The 12,538-nt window shown below is 36.9% G+C and overlaps 1 protein-coding gene and 1 long non-coding RNA gene across 5 annotated transcripts in view; one reads left to right on the forward strand and one right to left on the reverse strand.

Annotated features, from left to right (window-relative positions):
• The window catches only part of ORC3 (origin recognition complex subunit 3), a 35,178-nt gene that overhangs the window by 6,943 nt on the left and 15,697 nt on the right, over positions 1 to 12,538 (forward strand). For all 4 annotated transcript variants that reach the window (XM_084514318.1, XM_084514320.1, XM_084514319.1 and 1 more), the window contains exons 4-11: positions 1,993 to 2,137; positions 3,436 to 3,540; positions 4,307 to 4,458; positions 5,456 to 5,589; positions 7,057 to 7,216; positions 7,991 to 8,104; positions 9,991 to 10,124; positions 10,623 to 10,686. In XM_084514318.1, the coding sequence (XP_084370444.1) occupies positions 1,993 to 2,137; positions 3,436 to 3,540; positions 4,307 to 4,458; positions 5,456 to 5,589; positions 7,057 to 7,216; positions 7,991 to 8,104; positions 9,991 to 10,124; positions 10,623 to 10,686 (1,008 nt within the window). The remainder of the gene's footprint in view (positions 1 to 1,992; positions 2,138 to 3,435; positions 3,541 to 4,306; positions 4,459 to 5,455; positions 5,590 to 7,056; positions 7,217 to 7,990; positions 8,105 to 9,990; positions 10,125 to 10,622; positions 10,687 to 12,538) is intronic.
• LOC311434265 lies at positions 8,307 to 9,977 on the reverse strand. The gene is made up of 2 exons (XR_014691348.1): positions 8,625 to 9,977; positions 8,307 to 8,521 (listed from the first exon to the last, which is right to left on the reverse strand). It is a non-coding gene; the product is annotated as an uncharacterized lncRNA (long non-coding RNA).

Here is a 12,538-nt window from a genome sequence, read left to right on the forward strand (position 1 = left end):
CTCACAACATGAAAAGCTAGCAAAAATACGACAGGAATTATGCTCTTGTCCTTGTTTTTTTGTTGTTTTTTTTTGAATGTGAATTTTTGACCTCCTTTGTTCCGCTGTTGCAGGATATCCCGGGCTTGACCCCTGCTTTCAGCAGTGGTCATGCAAATATTCTTGTTATGATATATCTCATTGAGGGCTTTCAGAAACATTCTCTTCTTGTAAGGTCACAAATTTTAGGTGTTACACCAGAATCCAGGTTAGAAACACAAATCCCAAGTGCAGGGCTGTAACATGGTAATTTTAGCTCTAAGGTGCAAATAATAGTTTTCAGAGCACACGTGGCAAAACCTCGCTGGGTGTTAGTGTTGTAACAGGGATTGAATTGCCAGATCAATTTTTCAACTTTTTTTTCAATGTTTCCAGAGTAGTGTCATGCAAGTAAATGAGTTGGTCACTTGAGATGCAGAGCAGCCTAAAATACTTGGTGGAAAACTACCAGAATAGTGCAAATAATGAAGTTATTTTCACAAAAGACTGATGGATTTAAGAAAGCTAAGCAAGTGTGTAGTGGTACGGCAAACTGAATTCGATCTTCACGAACGCACAGTGAAAAAAATAGTAGAAAGTGGAACTATGCAATGTGAGGACTCAGAATCTTATTAGATGGGCTTAGTGAAAACTTGTATGGTAATAATCAGAAGCTCAAGGCCTGATGGATTTTGAAGCAGAAGCTCTGATGATTGTTATGGGATGAATGGTAATGGAGAAGCTCTTATGATACTGTTATAAACTGATGGCATAAACTGTACTTTTTGAAATGTTACAGTTTTTTCTCAGTTGCCATAGAATTTACCTGGTGTGAGCTCAGAGACAGACAATCAACGTCAAAAAGACAGAAGAATAGTTTTGAATAAGTAGAGGGTGAGAAGATGAAGACTATTTTGCATGTGTTTTGTCAGTTTATCAGTCCTTTATGAAGTGTGCAGTAGGAACTCTTCTCTGTCATAGAAACGGAGCTCAGGTTTTTGAGGAGGCATCATATTCCACATCCTGGAGATGTGTTCGTAACTCTTTTGGTAGCTGCCTCAGCAATACTGCCAGAGACAACCTTTGTGGCTCCTTTTAAAATCAAGTTCACAGCGGGGTGTGTCACTTCTTGTTCCTAAGAAATCTCAATCATGATTTTATTGGGAATAGGGGCTTAATTTTCATCAGCCTTCTAGAGTATGTCCTGATAATTCTAAACTTCAGAGCATGTTTTTGGCTCTTCTAGCAGAAGGGATATTGTGGATTAGAGACAGATTTTCAAAGGCACATACATAATAAAAGAAACACAAAATGTTTCTAGTATATATCTGCATTTAAAAGTTGTTTTTTTTTTTTTTCCCACTGCCCATCTCTCACCTTGCAGTATATTCTGGTATGAAGATCATCCTGAAGGGCAAAAGACAGTGAAGCAAATGAGGCAGTTGCATGGTTTAGTATTTATTTATTTTTTTATGTAATGCTTTGTTTCATCATTTCTTTTTTTTCCCTTCAATTTGAATTAAATTTGAAGGACCTGATTGTTAGTTCTCATACGGATCTCTCAGAAGAGAACTTATGGGAGTTTTTTTAACCTAGGAGGGAATAATAGAAGTTTTTATAAACATTCGTTATATTCATTATATTTATTCCTTCTGTGTCACTTCTGCTTTGCCTGTGTATTTTTGTCTCCTTTAAAGCCTGTGGTGTCGTAACAGTTAAGCTCATTTGCTGTACAGGTTATTGTTGAGACATTAGACCAGAAGTTCCAAGATGGGAAATGTCTGTGTTTTTCACATAGTGAATACACTGGCATGTTTTTAATTAAAAACAAACAAACAAAAAACCCACTAGTGTTACATCAGATTTTGCACTGGAGTTTTGAGGATTCAATCCAATGCAGGGAAAGGGTAGGAAAATTAAGATATACTGGTGTTTCCACATTTCTATAAATAAAAACTCTCTGCTTCTTTACAGCAAATAGAGGAAGATTTGAATAAGCAGTTATTTGATAACCTCGTGAGTTTTTTGAGGCGGTCTCATTCCGAGTTCCAGGAGAAGACAACAGAATGGAATTGTCGGATGAAGTCCAGAGAAATCCCTACTGCGGCTCTTGTCTTAGGTAACTTTTTAAAGATGCATTCTGTTATATCCATTTGTTCTCATACAGAGGCTTAAAATTGATACAGAGATCAAAGAAATTGTATTGCTGATTTCCAGCAATTAGTGTGAGCAACATCAGCTTTCAGAAATGTTAACAGAAGAGATTGGGCTGGGAGAAGGAAGCAAGATTTGACCTGCTTGCCTTTTGTCTGTGTACACAGTCACGCAGTAAGGAACACCTTCCTTTAAGGTGTGTCTTAGACAACTGGCCATTCATGATCCCTCCCTCCCTCCTCCCCCGCCGATACCACAGAGATGCTTTGATTCTATCCTCTTTTTTGGCACTAATTTCTTTGGTGGTTTCTGTGACTAACCATGGGATTATACAGCCTGTTTTTCTGATAACTGTTAAAGAGTTGATTCTTGCAGTGCATCTTTTCATGTAGTCTTCTACATGAAAAGCATTATCTTGGAAAAGGAGCAGAAGGTGAGAAAAATAGCTGAAGGTTTTAGTACTGAAGGTAGCAGAGGTCAGAAGTCTTTTTTTTTTTTTTTTCTTCAAATGTTTATAACTAAACCCGAACCGGGTGCAGGACAACCTGATTATATTTTTACTGGATCATGTTAGGTAACCTAAAATTAGGCCTGCGCTGCAGAATTACCATGTGAACACTAACAGAGCCTGGAAGGTTAGTCTGCTTTTGTAGGTAGCAGAAAGTTCCTACTTTGAATATTTCTGTGGAAGAAGCTGTGAATTGCCCTCTGGAGAGACTTTTTCTTTCTTTGTTTGACTAAGAATGTTCACAAAGGCAGTAAAAGTTGAGTAGTTCATAATAAATTCAGAATGTGTTTCATTGAAACTCAGTAATTCCTCCCCTTACATAAGCCTCATGAGGATCCAGGTCTCAGGTGTCTGCACTGCTGCTTTTCTAGAGAAAGCAAATTTCATCTTTTTGTCTGCGGTGCTTAGATGACTGTGGATGTCTTCGGCAGTTATGAGAGGCAGGGAAGCTAGAAAACCAATCCCAGTCTCTGCAGGTTTTCACCCTTGAGAAATCTTTCATAAAAAAAAATAAGGCAAAGTACTACATGAGCCATCCTTAAAGTGATTCCCGGTTCCTTTCAGTTGGCCAGTATGAATATGCATGTTTAATCTTATGCTAGTTTTTCATCTTACCTCATAGATGATATGATGCTTTTCATTCCTTCCCTGAATATTTGTGGTATCTTCTGTTTTTTTGTCTTCTGTCCATTTTATTGTTCCGTCACTGTGGTCACAAGTCACAGCAAAATGCACTTAGTTTGTCTTTCTTCTAGGTGTAAATGTTACAGATCATGACTTGACTTTCAGAAGTCTCTCGGAAGTCCTTCAGAATAGAGTTACTCCTTATGTAGCCTTGCTGCAAGCCAAAGATTGCCCAGGTAAATACTGCAGTATCTTTGCTTCTTCGTCTGAATAAGTTGTCAGTTAACTAGTTTTTGCCCCAAAGGTAAGAATAATAGGATGGAGGGATATTGAACGCCTCCTAAAGATTTGTTCAATCCTACATTAACATCACAGTAATGCTTACTATGTTTTAAGAGGTGTCCAGTTCTGTTGTCTGGTTCTGTTTAAGACAGCGAAGATTGAAATAATTTGTACTATGAATATCAAGAGCGTGCTGTTTTGTGTACTGCATGTTGATATTGAAGGTTGGCTTTCCCCTTTTTTGATCAGATCATGTATGTATGCATTTCATTTTTATCTGCTTAATTACACCGAAGAAATGGGTAAAAAATTATTTCTCCCCTGCTCTTTATTTAAATATAGAAGGTTGTTTAAATAAAAAGGTTTGAATCACTCAGCAGCATTCCCCAAGCTATTGATCGGCCTTTTCATTTATTTTTAGGCCACTCTGATAGCATTTCTGGAGTTCAGGAAAGGTGCAGGGCCACCATCTTAACTTGAGTTGTTGCTATCTCAGCAACTTAATAGGATACATTTTACTGCATTAACAACATTCATGCCATGAATACTTTGAAGCATTATGTAGCGTGAGATGTGCGTCCTGGAGAGAGGAGGAGAATAATAAGAAAAGTGAAAAATAATAACTTGGGGAAATTTCTTAGAGCATGAGTTGGGGAAGTGCTAAGATTCTAGGCAACTAACTGAACATCTTTATTGTCTGTCTAAAAACGTGTTGTGAAGGTATAAAAAATCTGATGCAGAAGCTCTTGGGGCAGCTGATGAACTGCTATGTAGATGTGGACTCAGAGGAAGACGACTACGTGCAGACTTCCCAGAATAGAATACGTTGTTCAATGACTTCTCTAATCACCTGGTATGAAAGTGTAACAAAGGTATGATTTTGGTTTTTGTATCACCAGTTTACAAAAATGTCTGATCTTTAGATTCTTTTAAAAGGGAAATTGAATACCTCAGATTTATATGCAGTAGTGAAGGAACGCCAAAGGTTAGCTTTTCATTTAATAATAAGAAACGACCGAGACTGAGGTGATTTGAAAGTAAATCTGTAACAGATGTGGAGTTAGTTTCTGATGAGGTATGAATGTCAGCATTCTGGAAATTGGGTAAAGCACTGTTTTATGATATGTTTACATGGGAACCAGAAGCTTAAAATGCAGTATCAACTTCATGCCAGATGCTGTTCTCCCTGGAGCGCTGAGATGTTTTGCTTGTTAAAACAAAACTTCAAGAAAGAACAGCCATCTGGGGAGGGGGCACCATTTTAGTGCTGTATGTCATCATGTTTGTTATCGTGTTATCATCATGTTATTAGTGGCAGTGTGTCATCTGCAACCCTTACTACGTTGAAAAGCTGTGACAAAATAACTGTAAATGGTTTTTATCCTTTTATTTAATAAAGCTAATGATGTTTTATTCGAGTATTTTCTTCTGTCATGAATAAAAGCTAGAACTGATTTTGCGAGCAGTGTGTTAAATAAAAGTTTAATGAGTACCTGCAGTTTTTATTACAGTGTAAATGTATAGAAAATGGGCAACTTCCAGGTACCCAACTAAAATCTTTATCCTCGATCGCAACACACTTTTACTTATTCTGTCCCACAGAGCTATCCTTGTCTTTGTTGAATGTGGTGTTGTTTGTTTAGCTTTTAAAAATGTATTTATTCTTTGCACTTCCTGCTATGCAATATAGAAAGAAGAACATTTGCGTTCTAGATGCTTGTAATACATACAGTTGTAGCAAAATACGTACAAAATATGAAGAAAAAAAGTCAGCCACATCACTTTGGAGCATTATAACATTGTACGCGTGATTCAATCTTTTTATTTTACTGTCTTCTGTTTATTAATGTGTAACCATTGGCTTTAAAGAAAACGGATTTTGAGACTCCAAGCAAAAAAAGAACTTCCTCCAGACACTGGCAGTCTCCTCCAGTTGTGGTTATCTTCAAAGATATGGAAAGTTTCACCACAAAAGTACTTCAAGATTTCATAGTTATCAGCAGGTAATGTGACTTTAAGTTTTGTTCTTCCACTCTGTTACCCATTTTCTATTTGCAACTGTTTAGAACTGCAGGAGGGTTGGACTAGATGATCTTTAGAGGTCCCTTCCAACCTCAGCCATTCTGTGATCTGTGATAACTGATGTAAACTGTTTAAAGGTTTCTAGCTTACTAATGGAAGTGCTAGAAATTCTCTGATTTTTATATAGTTTGTGTTGACCAGGATGTGGAATGAGTAGCTGACTACCTCTGGTGCTTCTGTCCTTCCTTAATACTGTTCTCCTTAATATCATCTCCAGCATTTCAGTCAATAACCCCTGCTACTCTCCAAAAAGAGCATCTTCTGTTCAGTTACAGTAGGATCAGAGCTGCAGCTGTAGAGTTAATTCAGTTGCAGCATGCACATCTGACATCACCTCTAAAAATGGCTGAGCAGTTTCACTTGCTGTGAGGCCTGCAATAAAATTTTTTGCTACTTTAAATCTGGCAGATGGGTTCTCTGGGGAACATTTCAAGATGTAAAAACAGAAATCATAATCATCTCAAAATAATTATGCTGTAGGGCAGGGGAAGATGAGGTTTTAATTGTTTTTTAAGCATTGTGCTTTATTTTTTATTTTTTTTTGTAGCAAGGATAGATACCTCATTGTGAGCATGTGGAATGCAGTATAGTCTAGTTCAGGTCTGTCAGTCTGTTATTTGCAAATACATTTTTAAAGTAGACTGTATTTTGCTAAAGCCTCCCCCCCATATTTAACTCCATAGAAATGACTTTTTAGGAGTTAGAGAAATGAAATAATTGTAGAATGACAACTGAAAGGTCAAAAAGTGTGGCTGTCATAAAAACAAAGAGAACATGAATAAATCAACATTCAGTCCTGGCCATCAGTTCTCAAAGCATATACTAAAATTATCTGTAGAAGATGGAATCTGGAGAAGCTGATTTTTTTTTTTTTTAAAGTACAACGGGAAGATAGAACTTCAGAGAGGTTTCATATTTATTTTGCTGCTACTAAGTTGTGTAAAATTTGTAAATGTTCTTGTGACTGTTAGCTGTCAAAGTCTCCTTTCGTTTTTCTTTATTTCTTTGGAAAAAAAAGTCATATGCTAAGATTCAGTGCTTTGAATATAACTTTTTTGGAAGATAGGGTCAGTGCAATACTATAACTGAAAATGCTTTTTCTGCTGCTTCCTGAAATTTGAATCCTAAAATATAATTTAATTTGGTTTTCTGCTTTAGGGCTTTAAGGGTTTAAGTAGCTTCCTTTTTTTTTTTTTTTTTCTTTTTCTTTTTTTTTTTTCCCTTTACTCCTCGTCAAAACTCCTGGCAACAAATCTTTTAATTGGTCCATTTCTTGCATGTAAATCATTTGAGCTCAGTGCTGTAGTATTAATAAAATGTGTTTTATTTATGATTTTCTATAATGTAACTATTAACGTTTTTTCTCCCCTCCTCACCCCATGATCTAGTCAGCATATCCATGAATTACCTCTAGTACTGGTTTTTGGAATCGCTACATCTCCAATGATTATCCATGGCTTACTTCCTCACTCTGTTTCCTCTCTGCTGTGCATAGAGCTTTTCCAGTCCCTTTCCTGTAAGGAGCACCTGTCTACTATAATTGACAAGGTAATTCCCTTTCTAAATAGGAGTGTGTGTATTCAAGGACAGTGTACATGTGTGGCCTCTACAAACAAGTTTTTTCTGAAGCTTTTGGAATGGAATCTGTTCCTGAGAGCTGTGAATTTGGGAAATTTTACTCATAACTGCAGAGCAGCTTATTAATGCCAAGAGCTTCCTCTCTACGTTAATAGACACCTGCTTTCATCTTTGATTTGCATTCACATCTGTACGTACATACTGGGACAATTACATTTCGACATTCCCACATCTTCATTAGAGGAGTGCTTTGATCCAAGTTTGGCTTTGTTCAGAAAAGGATAGTCTTTAAAATAAATGAGCTCAGCTTTAATTCTGCTGCTTGTCAAAAATTAGCAGAGTTATCCAAATGGTTAATTCATACGGACACTTTGCCGTTGTGATTTTTGGTATACCACTTTGTGCAGGATTTATGAACATGCTGAAAGCGGTGACATCCTTGGTTGTTACAGACATCTATTTTCTATTATTTGTAACTTAAAAAATAATACGAAAACAACGTTAAGCTAAAACTAACTTCAAACATTGCTTATTAGTAAAAGGAACTTAGAAAAATGTATTGAAATAAACTGAAAGTCTTTGCACAGGTATTTGTTCTAGTAGAAATACAGTTTTTACAAGTTGGCAGTGTATTTAGTGAAATTTATGCTGAGAGTTGTATTAAATTGTACTTAGAAATTTTACTAAATTGAATTAAGGAAAGAATTTCTCCTATGGCTATGTTTTCCTTTTTGTCTCCCTTAGGTACTTCTAACAACCCAGTTTCCACTTAAACTGAGTGAGAAAGTTCTTCAGGTTCTCATCAACATATTCTTGTACCATGATTTTTCTGTCCAGAATTTTATCAAAGGCTTTCAGGTAGGTGATGGTAACAAAATCTCAAATAATGGGTGCTGAAAATGAAGCGTTATTACTAGACATTGAAAGATATTTTTTTTGGATCCCATTCTTGCTGTCATTGACGTAGATGAAAAAAATGCCCTTTGAAAACATCTTGGTTCTGTGAGCAGGTGGGTGTTTCTCTGCTAAAGTTTTAAAGAAAAACTTACAGGGCCAGGTATAAGGAGGCATTTAAAAATCAGTTTATTAGCTTATTTTGCCACAAAAGAAAGGTGTTCTTAAAAGTTGAACTTAAAAAGGTGACCTGCCTTAATGGGTAGGAAAGGCCTCTTTATTGCTATGGATTAAATTGTGGCTTCCAACACCCCTGGCAGAACTCTCCAGTTGGTTGTGTAGCAAGTTCCTGTATTTGTTCCTCTGTACCAGGTTCTTGGGCTGTGAACAGAATTTGTCCTGATGTGAGTAGGCTACACCAGTATCTCTTCCTCGCTTCCTGCTGGAACTCTTCTGAGATAATTTCTGGATGCACATTGCTTACCTTTTCAGAGAAATAGGAGCTCTAGGGCCTCTTGCTTTGTGCCTCAGAGTAGATGGTTCTTATGCTCCAAGCAGCTGTGCAGCAATTGAAGGGTTACATTTACCCTCTTGGAAGACAAAGTGGAAGACTTTATTAATTTTTAATAAACTTTATAATAAAAAGTCCATGCAGAGTATATTTTTATTGGCTTATGTTTGTATCTAGATGTATTTCCATGTCTGAGTCTCTATGTAGCTTTTCTGGGTTGCGGACAAGAGTTTTGTGAGGAATCTTTTAATGCAGGATGGTGAAATTGTGGTTTTGTTTTTTTTTTTTTTTTGATTGGTGCCACAAAGGAACCTGTTAGTAAAACTTGCCATTTTACAGCCCTACTCATTCAGAGTGTCTCGGGTTTCTTCATTTTTAAGATTCAGTGATTGCACGTGGCTTGGAGAAATATCCTTGCAGTAGTACCCATTCTTTCAGACAGACCTGTGCGGGTTTCTGTGTATTTCAATTTCTCTTATTTGAAAGAGTTGCCATAATTTAATGATTCCCCGCTGGCCTGATGCGGAAGTACAAGTCCTAGCCCTCACAGGGTGTGGCTGTGTCTTTGTGCTTTAAAATACTCAAGTAAAGTGCAAAAAAGCAATTTCAGGTCAGATTTCCTAAGTGATTTTTACAAGGGATGACCACCTCAGTTATGTCTAGGAGTGACGTTAACATTTCTGACAGGAAATGTCTTTCCCCTTTGGTTTTAATTTTAAATGGTTTTGGTGTGGTGGTTCGTTTGTCTGTTTTGCTGGATTTTTAAGACTGGATGTGATTGAGATATGCTGCTGTTTTGCAAGGCCCTGGTACTAGGAATATTCAGCACAGATGAAATCAATGATAGAGCATATTTGTATTTGTGCATAGGAGGAATTTAGCAGTGTCTTTTTGTCTACATGAAACAGAAGATGAAGTGAGAACAAGCGATAAGTTTGCTTATATATTGCAGTTGCTTTTCATATCTTGAAATGTACTCTGTTATTTGTGAACATTAGAGCTGAATATGTAACCTAAAGAATGCAGCAATTTCCATAAATGAATAGGAAATATTTGACAAGCTGTAGTTATGGTTTTGCAGGAGGGGAAACAATGAGGTACTGCACATGAATAGCACACAGAGCAAAAAGGTGGTTACATGACTGTATTTAAAACTGAATAATCAGTGTGGTGTAGTGACGTGAGTTGCGGAATATATATGAACTGTAATGAATTTTTTTAAAGGAATGGCATTACTACCATTATAGAACATGCACTGTAGGGATTAAGAAAGCCTTAAAAGGTAGACATAGCAGGGAGGATGAATTTTATTAATGTCACTGGTTCTTGCTTTTTTCAGCTCTGCATTGTGGAGCATTTCTATACCCAGCCTCTTAGTGTACTGTGTTGCCATCAAGAAGAAGTAAAGAAGAGAATAAATTCTTTATCACATAATCAGTGTGAAAACATTCGAAGGCTGCCCTCTTTTAGAAGGTAAGAGGGGGAAATAAATTTTGGCACACTCACATATTTAGTCAGCATTGGAAAAGGTAAAGGGAACCTATAAACTTAACTGATAACTGTAGGCTACTTGAGCATATGTTTGTATAACAAGGGTAAATTCATCAAAAGGAGGGCAGTTCCAAATATTTTCGGGCACCCTTTGTCATCTGGTATAGAGAGTACAGCTTATGTGGTTTGCAATCTGTTGCATCATTTGGACTTTTTTTTTTTCCTCTTGTACTTAATACAGAAACAGGCTATTATGACAAATAACCATAAATCACTTCTCAACTTGTTAAGCTGATACGGAGCATAATCTCTTGGGTTTAGTTGTGGCTTTTCAACTTGCTGGGATCTGGCTGTCCCTTTTTGAATCTTTTCAAGTAAATCCTTATATTAGCAGAAACGTTTTGAAATTTTTAACCTTATGACCTTTTAAGCACAGTTTACATCATAATTTTTATGCTCCTGTTTTTCCTTGCCATCCAGGTACGTAGAAAATCAAACATCAGAGAAGCAGATTGCACTGCTGACAACAGACGGTTTCTTAAAGGTAAAATGTTAAGAATGCCTTTGGAGAGCAAAAGTAACTTTCCAAATGTATTGGCTTATGTGAAAGATAACAAATTATATGATTAAGATGTACAGATCTGTAAAACATTTTTTGTACAGTGCATACTGTGCTTCATATCCAGTAATGGAGAATGAGAATCCACAAGTCAGAATTTGAAATCTCTAGGCTTGCTGGGTATACCTTTATATCAAGCTGCACAGCTTTTCTTACGTCAGCTTTTAGCTATGTGTAGAAATAAAAGTGCTTAAAAAGAAGGTTACAAGGTTTATTTATGGCCTGGTCTTTTAATGCTTACTCAGATTGAGAGTGCAGTGGTCGAAGAATGAGTAAGTAATCTTCGAAGTTACTTCATGAGCTCTTACCCTTCCGTAGTCTCTGATTGAATTCAGTAGAGCAGACTGGGTCCCAAGGTGCACATTCACACTAGATGTTGTACAGGATTAAAACTTTGTTGCATGTTTATCTGGAGGTTTGTCAGGTGATTAAAGTCAGGCTACTGCTATTGTTGCGAGCACTTCAGGAATTCATCATACAGTAAAAGCGTTTGTAATTATCATTAGCTGAACCACTCCCTGTAGATGCATTTCTCTTAACTTCACCTCAAGTACAGCTAACCTGTCAGGCAAATGGTACAACCAGAGATAAGGCTATTATTATTAGAGCAACCTGGTCTAGTGGGAGGTGTCCCTGCCCATGGCAGGGGGGTTGGAACTGGATGATCTCTAAGGTTCCTTCCAACCCAAACTGTTCTGTGATTGTGTTAATGTATCCTAGCAGGTCTTCCTGGTCTGTAAGAACTTTTTCAGATGTGAAGAACGTTGTTAATGGTTGGAAGAGAGCAGACAAATTTGTGAGTGCAATGCGATTCTAGTAGTCAAGGCTAAAGATGATTTATATGGGATTTTATGATCTGCAGTCTTCAGTGTCAAAAATAGCTTAAGCTATTGCTGTTTCCATGCTGTTTATTCACACCTCAGCAGATGTGCCAGGACAACAGCTTGCATGGCTGCACCATGAATATAATCAGAGAAATAATCCAACTTAAAGTAACCTGACCAAAAAAAAAAAAAAAAAACCAACCCCAAAATGTGGATTTTTTCTGCTGTTTTGTTTCTGCAGAATAATTTCCCCAGCCTGTTCCCTCTGCAGGTGCATAAATGCTTCTGCTGAAATAACAGGAACGGAAGAAGGAAGGAGTGGGAATGAGCAGCAATGGCTGTTTCTTTAAACAAACACCATTTAATGGGCTGCTACTTTAAATTTTAATACCCATCAGTATGTTCAAAAAGTATAATATATCCCTTATTTTGTAAGTCCATTCCCACCATGGAAGTTTGGGAAAAAAACAGTTGGAATTCTTTTGTTTATGTGCACATGATGCTCCCAACCAATTGTACCTTAAGGCACTAGTTCTAGTCTCTGCTATAGCAATAGAACTGTTACTGCATTGCCAAGCTGATAGTGTTACCTGCTTATAAATTTAATTGTACTTCTTATAAATTTACCGTTCACGTTCAGGACTAGGTAAACTTGCTGTTCAGGCTTAGCAACCCAACAGCTGCATTTCCTTTCCATGTCGTTACCACATTTTTTTTTTTTTAGTAATTTAGGGAGGAGTTCAACATACTTAAAACAATCTGGGTTTAAATGAATTTTCTCTCGGCAGTTTTACATCCTAATTAATTATAACGTTGTCTGAAAGTTTTCATGGCAAATTTCATTTAAAATTATGTAAATATGTCGATCTATATGGAAAGTATGTTGTGTGGCCTTCTGATAATGTTTTCAACCTCTTCTAGAACAGAAATAAGGAGGGAAACAGACTATGTCT

Source organism: Aythya ferina (genome assembly GCF_964211825.1).
Source record: "Aythya ferina genome assembly, chromosome: 3".
In the NCBI taxonomy this organism is placed as follows: domain Eukaryota; kingdom Metazoa; phylum Chordata; class Aves; order Anseriformes; family Anatidae; genus Aythya; species Aythya ferina.